Source organism: Vombatus ursinus, unplaced genomic scaffold, assembly GCF_900497805.2.
Source record: "Vombatus ursinus unplaced genomic scaffold, bare-nosed wombat genome assembly UNPS02014811.1, whole genome shotgun sequence".
Lineage (NCBI taxonomy): Eukaryota > Metazoa > Chordata > Mammalia > Diprotodontia > Vombatidae > Vombatus > Vombatus ursinus.
This window is the reverse complement of record NW_020954589.1, coordinates 20,064,086-20,080,370: the sequence shown is the minus strand read 5'-3', so window position 1 is coordinate 20,080,370 and position 16,285 is coordinate 20,064,086. Positions and strand designations below refer to the sequence as shown.

Genomic DNA, 16,285 nt, shown 5'->3' with positions numbered 1-16,285 from the left:
CTGACCTGATGATCTGCTTTTCAGGTTCACAGGGACAAGTGTTCCCAGTGAAGTACCAGGAGGGGCAGACACTCAGAGTGAACTGCAGCTACAATCCCCAGAGAGCTGAGAAGAGGTGGAAAACCTGGTGTAAAGTGAGAGAAGATGAACAGTGGTGTACAACAGTAATTATCAGAAAGTCAGGCTTCCCTGAGCAACGTGGGGACTCACGAGCCTCCCTGGCAGATGACACCTACACTGGTAGAATCACCATCACCATGTCTAACCTCAGGGTGAACGACTCAGGCATCTATTGGTGTGGAATCCGTGACTCTGTCAGGAACAGTATTGATATTCTCAGGACAATCAGGCTGGAGGTTTCTCCAGGTAAGTCCCTGCCAACTCAATCCCCTTCAGTTCCAGCAGAGCTTAGGAAATACCTGGTGTGAACATGACCCTGAGCTAGGATGTGAGCTTGGGTCTCTTTGGGGTCTCCAGGGAGAAGCTGCTCCCCCTCCTTCATTCCTTCAGCTTCCTACCCCTCCCTATTCCCATCCTCTCATCACTTCTTTCCATGGTTCTGACAGTAGCTCCTCTTCTGGTCCCTGGGGAAGGTGAGGCATTTTCTTCTCTGATCTCATTCCCATGCAGGGCCAGCATTTGTCCTGGGGCTTCTAAGTCTTGGGTGTCCTGTGTCACACACTCACACTCATTCATACAAAAGCGACTGTGACTTACACAGGCATAGACACACACAGGGTCCTCCCAACATATACACAGACACAGAATTGTGCTTCACTGATTTAGGATGCTTGAAGCTCTGGCCCCAGGAGAGAAGGGAGACAGGGGTGGTTCCACCAGAGGTATTGTTGGAGCAGCTCCTGGCATTTTCTAATGGAAGAGCATAGACATAAGATCAAGTTTTGCTTGTGAAAATGATTAATGCTGTGACCCTGAGAGGTCATTCCACCTCTCTCAGGCTTATTTCCTCATTTATAAAATGAGGTTGGAGGGGAGAGATGTGTATGTAACAATGAGTGTGGGAAATTCTGTGTAAATTACAAATGCTCTGCATCTGAGAATCTTTAGTATTGTCTTCGTTCTGGATACCAATCACAGCCACCTCCTAGGGATAGCATCCCATAGGGATATGCTTGGTCAGGCCATCAGAGTACCTGGGGGTGGCAAAGGAGTCTGATGGTGACATTAGCAGTAGAAACAATGGGCTAGAATACATAACAACACATAATGAATGGGATATGATATACTATATTATATTAGCCCACAGCATGCCTTCATATGATGCCTAAAGCTTTTTCAAGGCCCAACAAATTTTTGGGGCCAGCAGCCTAGTGTTCTGGCTTCTCCAGGGAAGAGGAGGCATGTGAGGATGTGGGGTCAAGGCCAAGTGTTTTCTTCCTCTGTTCTTCTTTCAGCCACAAAATCAAAGACCACCAAAGGTTCTCAGCCTACCACTGAGACACCTTTTACCACCTCTGCCATCTTCTTGGCCACCAGCAGGTACAACTCTTTTTTGGAAATCCATTGTGTCTCAGGAGCTCTCAGCCTCAGCAGTTAATGTGAAGCTCACTAGTGCTGCCCCAGACTCTTAGTCCAAAGTGACCTCTTTCCACTCTTCCCTACTGGAAGGGAAAAGAAAAGAGCAAACAAAAGGACCTGGGGGTTTCCTTGGGCCTAGTGAAACTGTACTGATGAGCTTTCCCCTTTCCCTAATTTCCAAGTTGAAGATGGCTTGGAATCTGATTTCTTTTAGCCCTGGCATGGCATTTTTTAGTCCTAAACCTATACTACCTTGTGTCATATGCTAAGCCAGGGGTGGGGAACATTTTCATATTGGAAGGCCCCATTAATATTTAGCAGTAATCAAATAAAATAAAAATATGAAAGAGGACAAAAATTATTAATGAAAATAAAAGGATTTGTTCTGTAAAATTTGTAGTAAGTCAAACAATTGAATTTAGGGATCTAGAAGGCCACATGTGGCCTTAAGGCCACAGGATCGTCACCTGTGTGTTAAGTCCTTCCCTTCTTGCACCACTATATTTTTGATGGTGGTTATTGTTTAGCACACTTTCTCATCTCCAGATAAACCAGACAAAGGCCTAAATTCCTCTCTGATAAACAACACTCTCTTCTTGATAAGATAGGCAGCATTCCCTCATGGGGATGGGCAGCTCTAGTGGCTTCCTGTTGCTTGGAGGATATAATCCAAACTCCTGGGTTTGCATCTGACACTCTTCAGACTCTGGCTTCAATCAACTTTTCTAGATTCAGAGAACCTTGTTGTATTCCACACCTTCCATGTTCCAGCCAAACAGTCTTCCTTGGTTTTCTTCACACACAACATGCCAGCACCCATCTCTAAGCCTGTGAACTGTCTCTGTCCCATGCTTCAGTGCAAGCCCTCCTCACCTCAGCCTTTAATTACCTGGAGCTTCCTTCAAGGCTCAACTCAAACACTTTCAAAGAGACTTTCTTCATTCCCCCTAATTGCCACTGAATTCCCTAAACATTTCTTTGTATTTATCTGGTTGAATGTTGCATCTACTTGTTGGTGAATGTGTTCACATTTCCCCAGAACACAGGGAAGCTCCTTGCAGGGCTACATCACTTCATTTCTATCCTGCTCTCCCACCATCTAGGACAGCTCCTGGCTCTGGGCAGGCACTTAATTCATAAACACTCCTGGGTTCATTCAGAGACCTCAACCCTACCTTGGGGCCCTGTGATAAGAGAAAACTAAACAAAACAAATCAACTCTTCAGACATGCCAAAGTCACAAAGGGAGGAGAAGTGGTGACTAGGATTCCTACTGAAGGATGTTTTGTTTTTCCTCTCTCTTCCCTTCCCTCTCCTTGGTGGCTGGCCCTCATTCCTTCTTTGTTCTTTTATTCTCTGAAGCCTAAGGCCTGTTGGTGTTCCCTTGAGGAGCCAGGGAGCCCTCCTCTTCTTCACCCTCCATCCATTAACCCTTTACGGTGGACACACTGTGCACCAAATGTAGACAGTACCTATTGATGATTCCATCAGCAAGTCAGCCAATAAGTTAACTGGAATTTATTAAGTACCTGCTGTATGCTGAATACTATGCTAAGCTCTGAGGATACAGAGGAAGGAAAAGACCATCTCTGGTGTCAAGGAGCTCACAGAAAAATGGGGGAGACAAGATGCAAACAATTCTGTAGAAAATTCTATGTACTGGATAAATTATACAGGAGATAACACAGTTAGGAGATAATCAGCAGCGGGAATGTAGGAACCTCCCCACAGGTAGGGCTGAGGCCTAGACCTAAGGAGTCACTCACTCCACTAACATGCCCCCTGCCACATGTCACACTTTTCTTGTTTTCCTCTCTGCAATGGAAAATCACACTCTTCCATTTTCTCTAGTTCTGTAGTGATCCAGGTACTATATGGTCTCCTTGTGACCAAAGGCTTAGTCTTCACAGCTCTGGTTGTTCTGCTGGGCAGGTGTTCTGCTGGGCAGGTGTTCTGCTGGGCAGGTGAGTAGGGACCCTCAATCTGACTTCAATTCAAATGCATCAGGAAGCATGGCCTTTTCAATCCCCAGACAGAAGTAGCTCCCTGAGCCCCAAGCTGTGAAGGAAAGATGCCCAGGCATTTCTAAAAGTCTTATTCTTAGGGCCAGACCTAAGATAGTGTAGTTGAGAATTCCTTGAAAAGCCAACAGTGATAAATAAAGGGGAGGAAATGTCATCCTTAATACAAGTAGCTGTTTCTGGCATTGGCCTGGAGCCTGTGAGCTGGAGGGCATGGGGAGGGCATGCAGGAGGCTCATTGAGCTTGTGTGCCAGAAGGAATGGGAAGAACTTGAGGTAATGAGAAAGTGAAAATGGCAGCTTGTGTGTTTGTTTTCTGCCGTTAATCCTGCCCCTAGGGTTGGATCTCTACCTGGACATCTGTCCTGGGTGGATTTGGGTGAAAATTGAAAATAAGAGTTGTCAGGCTTGGATGCAAAAATTTTATTTTAGGCTTTAGACAATGGTGAAAGATTTATTAACTGAACTTTCTCTTCTTTCCTCAGGGAAAGGGAGGAGCCACCCTAAGCTTTCTCAGGATCAAAAAGACCTGAAATGAAATGAATTCATTTCAATGTACACCCCAACATGATGCATGTTCCTGCCATCCTGAGCTTGGCCCAGGCCACAGGCAATATGGGGATATCCCTTTCAGGACAGAGAATCCAGCCACCATACCCATGCCCAGATCCTTGAAGCCCTTTGCCTGCCCTTTCAACTCTGAGTGGACCTCAGAGCTCACTTTTTTTTTTCCTCTTATGATGACAAGCACCCCATCTATTCCTGGCATTGTTATTGCTCTGTAGATGGGTCAGTCTGTTTCTCTGAGACCTTAGAATGGCTCCTCATTGCCTTTGAAATGAAGATCAAATTCCTGATACTCAAGATCTTTCATGTTCTGGCCCTCCATTATTGATTCAATTTTCTTTCTCACTATTTCCCTGCAGAGACTCTCCTTTGTGGCCAGGGTGGGCTCTTCACATTCTATAGAACATCATATAAAACTCAAGTATAAATGGGGGCCACTAAACCTGTATGTTTGACTTATAAAAAACATTTATTAATAGTATCTGCATTTTATTGTATATTTATTTGTTTTGTTATCTATTTCCCAATTATGTCTTAATCTGGGTCAGGATGCACTTGGTAATATTGTGGGCATTGTGTAGCCCACACACTATGTTTGGACACATCTCCTCCGGAACAAGGTCATGTTCGCTTCCCTGCCTTCCTCCTTCCTCTTCTGCTTATTTCTAATGTCCTGCTTCCTGGGGTCCTATCTGTTAGAACCTTTTAGAAATCCTAACTCCTTGAAGACCTTTGTGATCCCCCAACCAGATTTGAGGCCCCTCCTCTTCTTTTAAACCCACAGCATTCTATTTTTCCTTTCCTTTACAACTTGTACTTTCCTGAGGGGAACTCTTATAGACCAGGGGATCTCAACCTGGGGTATGTGACATTTTTCTGTAAATGTTTTGAAAAGTAATTCCAATATAATTGTTTTTCAGGCTGCTAGGTGGCACAGTGGATAGAGTACTGGGCTTGGAGTCAGGAAGACTCCTCTTCCTGAGTTCAAATCAGAAACTTACTAGCTGTGGGACCCTGGGCAAGTCACTTCACCCTGTTTGCCTCAGTTACCTCATCTGTAAAATGAGCTGGTGAAGGAAATGGCAAACTACTCCTGTATCTTCCCAGGAAAACCCCAAATGGGGTCACAAAGAGTCAGACGTGACTGAAAAGGCCCGAACATTTGGTCCAGTGGTTTTCTTTTTCTTCTTACCTAGAGGGTGAATTCAGGTGTGGGGAGAGAGTGGAAAGCAGGCAGGGTGAAGAGGACATAGATTTTGGTTACTTTAAAAAAATAAAATTTAAAAAATTTTAATACAAGAAAGAAAATTAGGACTTCTTAGAAAGAGAGATCTGACCAGGGAACGGGTACTCTTCATGTACCTAGAGAGAGACTTTGAGAATTTAGGAATCTCAGCATGACTTCATTATCTCCTGTTTTGTCAAGATATTCTATGAATTGAGTAATATTATGAAATATCTTTTGATTAAAGGTGGGGAAGACTTACCGTAAGTCACAAATAAACACAGAATTGTGGATCTCCTACATCTATGGACTAAATAGAATCTATTAACTTGGAAAACTCCAGTAAGTGCTAGCACCCAAGCACCCAAATACCCATGTACGCGTGTGCACACACACATACACATGCACTTATGGATTCATTTATTCCTATAGTCCATTGCTACCAAAGGAGGAATGTTCCCTCAGGGTACCCAGACTGGTATCCCCGTGAAAAACAAAGCAATTCCTGAGCACTGGGCTCTCTGGTACAAGGACATTCACAAGACATCTTCCATTGAATCCTTTTGAGAAAATTTCCCATCTTTTGAGTATTTCATCAAGGCTCCCCCACCCTTTTTCCCAAAGAAGGAGTGTCTATTTATACAGATTTTTTTGGAGCGCAATTGGGGGTTAACATCAGAGATGATAAAGAAGAGACTACCTCACCGAAGGGCAAAGAGATAAAAAATTAAAAAATAGGATAGGGAAGGATGGGTTTGGTTCCTTGAGAGATCAATGGATCAAGAAGACCAGTTCAGAAATTTGGATTGGAGTATCCCTTACCAAGCAGGAGCAGGACTACACAGACTAGCCCATGAGGCACTGACTGGGCTCTCCTGGCAACTTCTGGGGAAACATGTGACAAAATGGAAGGGATACACACTTGGGGATGATACAGTCTCTGGGAGAGTCCTTTTCTCCCTTGCCCACCATCCCAAATACCACAGCTACAGCAGAATGGGGGGATGTATCAAAGTTCTACCTTTCTGAGGGGCAATCTCACCATAGAGTGCTGCCATTTCAGGCAGTAGGAAGATTTGAGACACTGAACAAGTAACCCTGGGCACAATCGGTTAGTTTGGGTCATGGACATTCAATCCACAGGACAGCAGGCTCTCTTGCATCAATGATATCACTGGGGAGTTAAGCCAGAAGAGGCATTATGGTGCCTCTTAGCGTCTTTTGCTGTTCAGCTGCCTGGGCTCTCTGGTCCCATAGAGATGAAAATGACTAGGACCTAGCAATATTGGGTTCCCACTTGCTGGGGCTTAACCATACTGAAGATCCTAACACCTTGTCCCAGCCTGAGTTTTTATCACCATTAAGGGCAATGGAGCATGTGACTGGTCCCTAAATTCAGTCTCATACTTGCATATGTCCATGTGCTGACCAGGTTTCTAAGGTCAGGAGACTGCATGTGCAGAGGCTTAGTTCTCACCACAGTCCCAAGACCTGATCTAGAAACAACTGAAAGAATAGTTGGATTGCTAAATCACACAATGGGTTCAAGCTTAAAGCATTCCCTTAGCCGAACTCCTATGCCAGAAGTTCTCAAACTTTTTGGTCCCAAGACCCATTTACACTAATCGAAATTATTGAGTACACTAAAGAGCTCTTGTTTATGGGGGCTCTGTTTAGCAATGTTTACTGTATTATAAATGAGAACTGGCAAAATTTTAAAATATTTATTAATTCATTTAAAGTAAGATAATAAATCTATTATACATTAAAATTTTTTAGTGAAAAATATTTTCTAAAACAATGCAAAATTAGTGAGAAGAGTGGCACTCTTTAATGTCAGAATTAATAAGAGACAGTTTGATTGTCCTATCTGCTTCTGCCTTCGGTCTGTTGTTTGTGTTGAAATACATGGGGAAAATTTGGCCTCACCCAAGGAAGGGAATGAGGATTTTAAGAGACAGAATCTTGATATTATGACAAAAATAGTTTTAACCTAGCAGATGTTCTGAAAAGGTCTCAGGGGCCCCAAAGGGTTCTTCAACCATACTTTTAGAACCTCTGGATCAGATGGTCTCTGAGCTTTCCTTCAGGTCCTGAGCTATCGTCTAAGACCCTAGGACCTAGTTGAAATGACTTTTATAATTGATATGGCAATTGCATTCTGGACCCCAAGGGGATCAAGGGAGGGGAATAATCTCTGGTTAGATTGCAGGATTGTATGTTCAACATCCAACCCTCCCCTTGTTCCTAACCTCCTTAGTCAAATCCCTTCCCTGGAGCTGGAAAAAGAACTGATAAGGCTGAGTGGGGAGGATCTAGTGTCAGCAGAAAGAAGAGAAGGGGCAGTCTCTCATTTGCCCCTGGTCCCTAATGGCCATAAGGAAAGGTTAATGGAAGAGACAGTGAGGAGATCCAGGAATCTCCGCCATAGATGTCCTTCCTAAGGATATGCCCCCATATCCCTAGAAGCTGCTGTCCATCTGAAGTGCTCCCTCTCAGACCAGACAACTCCATTGCCATTTGTCTGAGCCCTGATTGAATCCCAGAATCAATGCTAACATCTTTGTCCCCTCACTCTCTTCCCAAACCCCAGATTCTTTGGGGTCTTCGTGGGTGTGAGAACAGAAAATCAGTGCAATAAGACAAGCTCCACTTGTAGTTCTCTCCTTCTGTAAGCCCACGTAGGGGCTCTAGGTCAGTCTCAGGGCTTAGGGAGGTAGAACCAAGATGGCAGACTAACAGGAAGACAGAAAGACAAGCTCCCCTCCACAAAACTCCTCCAAAAAAAACCTAGAAAAGGCACCAGACTGAATTCTGATGGGGAAATCCAGAGCAAGTCCCATTGAGTCATTTGTCCAGCTCAAGGTATCATAGAGAGACAGACAGAGAGGCCTGTGGACACTGGGGATGGGATTAGACCAGAACACTCCAGTGCCCAGGAAGAGGCCGTGCACCAGGTCAAGAGGATGTCCTATATCCACACCAAAGCATGTGAGACCAAGACCAGGGCACTGTAGAGGAGACAGGTGCCAACTGTCAGCTTTGCTGTCCATTTACCCAGTTCTGGGTCATAGGTCCAGGGCAGATTGAGAAGGGGCCCTGCCCCTGTGGTTAGTGTCCCAGTGTAGGAAGGCCCTAGGTGGTACCCTGTTCCACTTAGAAAAGAAGTTCCAAAGCAAGGAGCAGTATTGTGGTTCAGACCCCAGGAACAGAGCACATCCTCAGGTCCAGCATCTAGCCCAGCCTGCAGAGGAATAAGCAGGGTATGGATACCAGACCAAACGGAAGCCTACAGTTCTGTCCCTATGAACCAACAAAGCCTTCCAGCTGGCTGATTGTGGCAGAGTCCAGCAACACTCCACTGTTGCTCAGGCTGAAACTCAGGTCAGGAACTTAGACCAGGGAGGTAGCAAGTGCACTTGCCCTGGATCAGACTATATGGGGAGACCTGCAGCCTTTTAGGTCCTCAACCTGTCCCTGAGATCTTGGAATTACAGAGCACTCAATACTCACTAAAGCAGCAATAGGGTCAGCTCAGATTTTCACTCCAGCAATGCCCCAGAGTCCAGCCCTAACAAGAAGACAATGACAACAAAGTGTCACTTAGTTATTAGGGGAGCTCAAAACACAATTGCTGAAGAAGAGAATAATTAAAAAAAAAACACCTATAATCAATGCCTCAGAGAAAAGCACAGCTTGGGCACAAACACAATTAGAATTCCTGGAAGAGATGATCCAAGAGTTAAAAATTGTTTTTAGAACTGAAATGAGAGTACTTAAGGGAAAAAAATTGGAAAAGAAATGAGAGCTATGCAAGAAAGAATTAGAAAGGGGATTAACACCTTGTAATAAGAAATAAAAAGCTTTCCCAAGCAACAAATTATTGGAAAATTAGAAAGGACCAAACAGAAGATACTGATACCAATGGACAATAAGAAATATTGAAATCAAGGCAAAAGATGAAAAAAGAACATTTTAAATTTTAAAAATGATGCTAGAACCCAGATTAAGATGATGTAATTTAATAAATATTGGAGTACCTGACAGCCCTGTCTCCACCAAGAAATGGTGGGGAAAAAAAATTGCCCAGAGCTCTTAGAAGGGGGGGAATGGGTGTGTGTGTGTGTGTGTGTGTGTGTGTGTGTGTGTGTGCGCAAAATGAAAATAGAAAGAATCCACCAAACACTTTCTATAAGAAACATCAAATTACAAACTCCCAGGAACATGAATGATAGTCCAGATCCAGCCCAAGTCAAAGAAAAAAACAAACCTGTAAGCACCCAAAGGGAAAGATTTCAGATACCAAGCTACTACACTGAGGATCCCACAACCATCCTCTCAGTCACCCAGGCTGGTAATCTAGGTGTTATCTGGATTCCTCACTCTCACTCACCACTGCCACCCCCTTCCCCCACACATGAGCCCATTCTCAATCTGCTGCCAAGCCCCATTGATTTTACCTCCATAACATCTCTCTCATCCACCCTTTCCTCTGCTCTGACACTGCCACCACCCTGCTGCAGACACTCATATCCTCATTCCTGTAGTACTCCAATAACCTGCTGGGCGCCTCAGGTCTCTCCCTGCTCTATCTTCCCCTCAGCTGCTAAGTGATCTTCCTAAAACATAGGTCCCACCATGCCCCAAACCTAATCGATATACTCTGGTAGCTCCTCATCACCTCCCGGAGCAAATATACAATACTTTGGCATTCTTAGCCCTTTCTCCTCATTTTTCCAGTCTTCTTAACGTGTTACACCCCGCCCTCACGCCCTCGCCAGACTCCGATCCCCACCCTCTCTCCACCTACATACTCTCGGATCCAGGGACCTGTCCTCATACTCCATCTCCTGACTTTGGGCATTTTACCTGGCTGAGTTCCAGGCATTCAATGTTTTCCTTCTTCATCACTCCGTCTTGGCTTCCCTTGCTACCATCAAGCCTCACCTAAAACTCCTGCTCCTACAGGAAGCTTTTTTCATTAACCTTTAATTCAAGTACCTGTCCTCTGTTCATTTTCCCCCAATTCATGCTGCATGTAGAATGCCTACAGATAATTTGTTTGCATGTTGGCTCGCCATTAAACTGTGAACTTTTTAAAAGCAAGGACAGATTGTCGCCTTTCTTTGTATCCCCAAGCACTTAGCACGGTGCCTTAATAAATGTTTCTTCACTGACTGAGCATATTCCCTCTTTTGCTTTGTGTGTCCCTGAGCGTAAGAGACAAGGGGCCTGTGCCCCAAACACACAACATCCCTCTGCCTTCCCGACTTCTACCTCCTACTGCACCTGCCTGGCCTCCGGCTCCAGTGGGAAGAGTGAGAATGTCCTCTGACTGCGATCCTCCCTGCTCCATGCCCTTCTGGGCACGTCCTCAGAGGCTGCTAAGGGCTAGTGGAGCAGCTTTCCGAAGAACGCAAATTTCACCTCCTGCTGCTTTAATCCTTCTGGCCTTGGGGCTATGGAGAGGGAAGGGGAAGAAAGAGGAGAGGCTGTGAAGAAGGGATGGGGAGGGGAAAGAAGGAAAGGGAAAAGGTAGCGGTGGTGGGAGCGAAGGAGGAAGTGATGGCTGCTAAACTGGAGGAACTTGACCCAGAGCAGAGGAGGGGCAGCACTAAGTCCAGTAGGCGGCAAAAGAGAGAGGAAGAAGCTGCGGCCAGGGTGAGCCGGGAGCCTGAGCGGTCTGTGCTCGCCTCCCTCTCCCTCTCCGTCACTCTTCCAGCTCCCCTTCTTGCTCCACTTAGGGAGGACCCGGCTGGCCGCGAGACCCCTCCCCTCTCAGAATGTTCAGCACTAACCACTCCCAGATTGGGGAGGGGCTTCTGCCTCTGAGGGGTGAGATGGGAGGTTGAGGTGGAGAGCGAGCCTTCCCCTCCCCCCCAAAACGAGGACAAGATTACCCCCTTGGTTCCCATCCCCGCAGCCAGAGTGAACCTCCCCTTCTCACTCCTCTTGTTCTCCCCCCCACTGCCGTCTGGTAGATGTGGACAAGCTCAACCTCCTCCCGCCCCTCCTCCCACCTCTTTCTCCTGACCCCCACCCAAAGCAGCCGACTTTTAGGGACTCCCATTGTCCAGAGAGCCTTCTCCAGGGAATGAAACATCTTCAGCCTTTGGAAAAAGGAGCTGGGGAAGGGAGGTAGTGATGGCGGCTAGGAAATCTTGGAAAGGTGTGGAGCTTGAAGATGCAGCCCTGGAGGCTTACAGGGTAAAGAAAAGAGTGAGGAAGGGAAGGTGGGGATACAGGCACTGGGAAGGCTTCAGGCTAGCATTTTTCTTGTTTGTGTTTTATCGACTCCGTTATTCTTCTCTTTCTCCCCCCCCCATAATTCTAGTTATTTCCTACCTTAGGACTCGATTTCCTTACTCTAGAGTTATTCAAAAATCCCCTCTCACTAAACCAATCTTGGTGTTTTATCCTGACTTCAACTCCCTTTTCCTTCCCAGATAGAAGTATTTTTAATCTTTTTAAAAGAATTTCATAATTTACCTTGGCTTCCTCATTTAATAGTCACCAGTCAACTTTTATCTCTTTGAGAACATTGACCCCGCCTCTTAAGTGTCAGAGGTTATTTGAAGATGAAGGAGTCCTTCCAAGGAAACCAGTGCTGGGGGCCAGCTCCCCCTGGAACATCCCCAGTCCTTCTATCTTCCAGGCCAGAGTGCCTCTGAAGGCTCCCACTCCCAAAACACTGTTAAATGAAGTGGGAGGTTTGGACGGGACACAGGGACAAAGATCACAGTTCCTGCCGACTTCTTCCCCCTTGGCCCTGCTTTGATAACTGCAGCCAGTGAAGAGGATGAGGATGATGAAGAAGAAAAGAAGAAGGGCCTAACAACTTCCCCAAACCGAGGTAGAAACACCTCAGCACTGCTGTCCTCCCTCTCTCCTCTTTGTCCTCCACCCAGTAGAGCTTATTGTCAGCAATATGACTGATCTATGAGAGCCTTTCAAAAGCTGCTGTTCTCTAAGAGCTCCTCCTTGACATACCATTGGAAATTGTGGGGTCAAGTGAGGGGATCTAAGTGCCCTCCAAGAACCTTCTCCCTTCTAGGAAGGGGGAGCAGCCCCTTCTGCCACATCCTCCAGCTGCAGACTTTACTGACCAAGGAAACTTTCCAAGCTGGGCTGGGGCTCTTAGGAGAATTGAAGTCTGAAGAAGAGATCGAATGGTCTTTTCTCAGTCCTCATCCTTCCTGACCTCTCTGCATCCTCTGACACTATCTAGAATTCTCTTCTCCTCTGTAAGCAATAAAAGTTTTACCAAGAATTCCACAAAGCTATTGGTGAACCAGAAAAACTCATTAACGGCCTAGCAAACCTGGGTGTCCCATGTGTAGGCACAGGTTTGAGACAGATACATAACTTTTTGTTCCTTATTCCCGTTCCCATTAATTCTACTCTGTCCTGGGTCTCCTCCCAACCATCTGACTGGTCCTTTCCACTCTTCTTTGCTGGACTTTCATCCAGGTGAAACCAGTTAAAAGTGGGTCTGCCCTCTGCCCTCTTCTCTTCTGCCTCTATATTGTTTCACTTGGTGATCTCAGTCTCCTCCTATAGACTGAATTATCATCTCTATGCTGATGATTCTCAAATCTACTTATCTAGCCCCAACCTCTTTACTGACCTCCAGTCTCACATCTCCAACTACCATTGGACATTTTGAATGGGAAATCACACAGACAGCTTAAACTCAACACCTCCAAAATGGAACTTATTATCTTTCCCCTCCCCAATCCTCCATTTTTTCAAATTTCACTATCACTGCTGAGAGCATCACAATTGTCCCAATCATCCAGGCTGGCAATGTAGGTGCTATATTTAACCCTTCACTGTCCTATCCTCCCCTCCCCCTGTGAAATTTGTTGCCAATGCCTGTTGATTTTACCTTCATAAAATCTCTCAGACATACCCTTTTCTCTCCTTTGAAATTGCTATCATTCTGGTGCATGCCCTCATAAACTCCAGCCTTGACCATTGCAGTAATTCATGTTGCTGGTTAGTCGGGCTCTCCCCCATGCATGGAATGCTGTCCCTCTTCATCTCACCCTCCACTCCCCTTCAGGTTCCACCTAACATACCACCTTCTGCATGAAACCTTTTCCATTCCCTCTTAATTCTTGTTTCTTCTCTTTGTTGATTATTTTAATTTCTCCTGTATGGCATGGTTTTGGTTTTTTTTTTTTTGGCAATTGGGGGTCAGTGACTTGCCCAAGGTCACACAGCTAGTAAGTGTTTTGTCTGAGGTCAGATTTGAACTCAGGTCCTCCTGATTTCAGGGCCATGCTCTATCCACTGCCCCACCTAGCTGCCCCTGTGGCATGGTTTTTTGCATGAATTCTCACCCTTTGAACTATGACCTCCTTGAGAGCAGGGAGAGTATTTTGTTTTTCTCTGTAACCTAAGTGCCTTACATAGTGCCTTAATAGTAACTTTATCAATTTCCTCTTCCATCTGCAGCTCTGTTTGACTTTGACTCCAGAGAATATTTTGACTCCTCCTCCCAGGAGAAGCTGGTCACTTGAGATCTCCTCACTGGAAGAAAAATTTAGGTTTTGATAGTCTTCACCTTCCCAACTCACCCTCAATGACTTTCCTTTCTGTGGCTAATTGTACTCCCTCCTCTCTCTTACTAAGGAATGGTAAACCCTGGGAATAATATCAGGAATCCCACCAAGGGTAGCTATTAATTCCCTTATAAGCATTTAATTTATTTTATTTAATTTAACTCAAAACTTTGAAAAAAAAAGCCAATAGACTCCTTCCTCACTCCTCCTAGAAGTCAATCTCACCATAGGTTTCTCCCTTTTCTGGTAGCAGGCAGATCTGAGATACTGAACAAGTCACCCTTGACACAGTCAATCACTTTATGTTACATTACATTAATCCACAGAACAGCAGGATATATTAACCCAATGATATCATTGTGAAATTAGGCTAACTCAGGCATTCATGGAGCCTCATGGTGTCTCCTGCTATGTGGGTCCCTGGTTTCTCCTGTCTCATGAAGATGAGCATGGCCAGGGCACAAATTTGTTTCCTCTCCCACATGGGACTTGACATAGCTGAGGATCATACTACCTTGCCTCACCTTAGGTTTTTATCATCTTTAAGAACAACGGATGTTCTCACTGCTCCCCAAGCTCAGCCTCAGGCCTGGATACATCTGTGAGCTGGTCAGATTCAAAGAGTCAGGAGACTACACATGCAGAGGGGTAGCTCTCACCACCTTCTCAGGAATTTTTGCAGGAAAATTTTAAAAATATACAGGTTACTAAATTGAGTTCATACTCAGAACATTCTCCTATCTGAACTCTGACACCAGTGGTTGAACTTTTTGGTCTCAGGACACAAATACACTTTTAAAAATTATGGAGAACCCCAATATGATTTTGTTTATGGGTTATAGCTATTGATATTTACTATATGAGAAATTAAGACTGATAAATTTAAATTAATTCATTAATTCAATTAAAACAATAATAAACCTATTACATGTTACTAAGACATTTAAAATTAAAAACAACTTTTAAAAAAAATATCAGTAGGAAGTGCTATTGTTTCTACATAACTGTGGAAATCACTTCACTAACTGCCTTAGTAGGACAAAGCTGGATTCTCATGTCTGCTCTCCATTCAATCTGCTGCAACCTGTTGTTTTAGCTGAAGTACATAAAAAATCTGGACTCACACAGGTATATAGTTGGAAAAGGAAGGTTTATTTTAGGATGCAAATAGAGAATTAGAACAATTATGTAAATAATTGTGACCTATGAAGACCCTTAAAAGAGTATTGGAGACTGAGAGGCACCTGATTGCGCAGTGGATAGAGTTCTGGGTATGGAGTCAATTAAAGATGGGCTTAAATCCAGCTTCAGATATTTATAAATTGTGAGACCCCGGGCAAGTCACTTACCCTCTTTTTGCCTCGGTTTTCTCAACTGTTAAATGAGGGGTAACAATAGTACCTGCTTCCCTGGGTTCTTGTGAGAATCAGTGAGATGACATCTGTAAAAAGCACTTAGCATAGTGCCTGGCACGTAGTAGCACATAGTACCATATTACAGCTTTTCCCCTCCCTCCCCTCTTCCAGAGATCCTTGGATTACAAATTAAGAACTGCTGGATTAAATGGTCTTTGACATTTCTCTAGGTTGTGGATTTATGCTCTGTGGTACCGTGACATAGCTTACATGGATAGCAATGCTGGTTGCCATCTATTCCCCAGGGGAGTAATGAAGAGTAATCTCTGATTAGACCACAGGACTCTGTGTCCATCAGTCAGCCCTCCCTGTTCTCCCAAATCCCTTTAGCAGAATCATTTTACTGGGGAAAAGAAATATAAGAAACATAAAAAAGTAAAACAAAATCTTAGAATGTGGTGTGACCAGGAAGATGAGGAAGAGTCTTTCATTGTATCGCTAGTTCCTCTTGGCCATAGGGAGAGGACAAGGGAAGAGGCAGTGAGGAGATGGCATCCTTCTGTCTGGATGCCCTTCCTAAATAGCACCCCCCCCAATAAAGCCCCCCTCAGCAGCTGCCATCCATCTGCAGTTATTCTATCAGACCAGATAACTCCATTTTCATTTGCCTGGATCTTAATTAAATGCTAGGCACAGTTTTTATACCTACCTCATCCCCTCTCCCTTTCCCTATGGCAGACCCTTTGGATACCTAAACATAGGACAGATGTGTGTGGGATTAGGAAGATTAGGGTGTAACACAAACTCCATTAGTGGCTCTAAGGGCCAAGGCTCTTCTTGAGGAGGATCCCTAGGTTGTCCTAGGGGTCAGAGCCCTGACATGTAGAATCCCCCAGACATACGTGCTCTCACCCTCTCCTCTGAGGTCAGCATTTCTGCTCCTTCCTTTCCTCCCACTTCCCCAACCATAGCTTTGCCCACTCTCTCTTACTTCTTCTTTCCTCTTAGAAT

At 44.9% G+C, this 16,285-nt stretch overlaps 1 protein-coding gene across 1 annotated transcript in view; it reads left to right on the top strand.

Moving 5' to 3' along the window:
* The window catches only part of LOC114053614 (trem-like transcript 4 protein), a 16,732-nt gene extending 12,124 nt beyond the window's left edge, over window positions 1-4,608 (top strand). Inside the window, exons 3-4 of the mRNA XM_027876705.1 lie at window positions 25-366; window positions 4,046-4,608. Coding sequence (XP_027732506.1) covers window positions 25-366; window positions 4,046-4,098 — 395 coding nt within the window. The 3' untranslated portion in view covers window positions 4,099-4,608. The remainder of the gene's footprint in view (window positions 1-24; window positions 367-4,045) is intronic.
* Window positions 4,609-16,285: the final 11,677 nt, after the last annotated feature.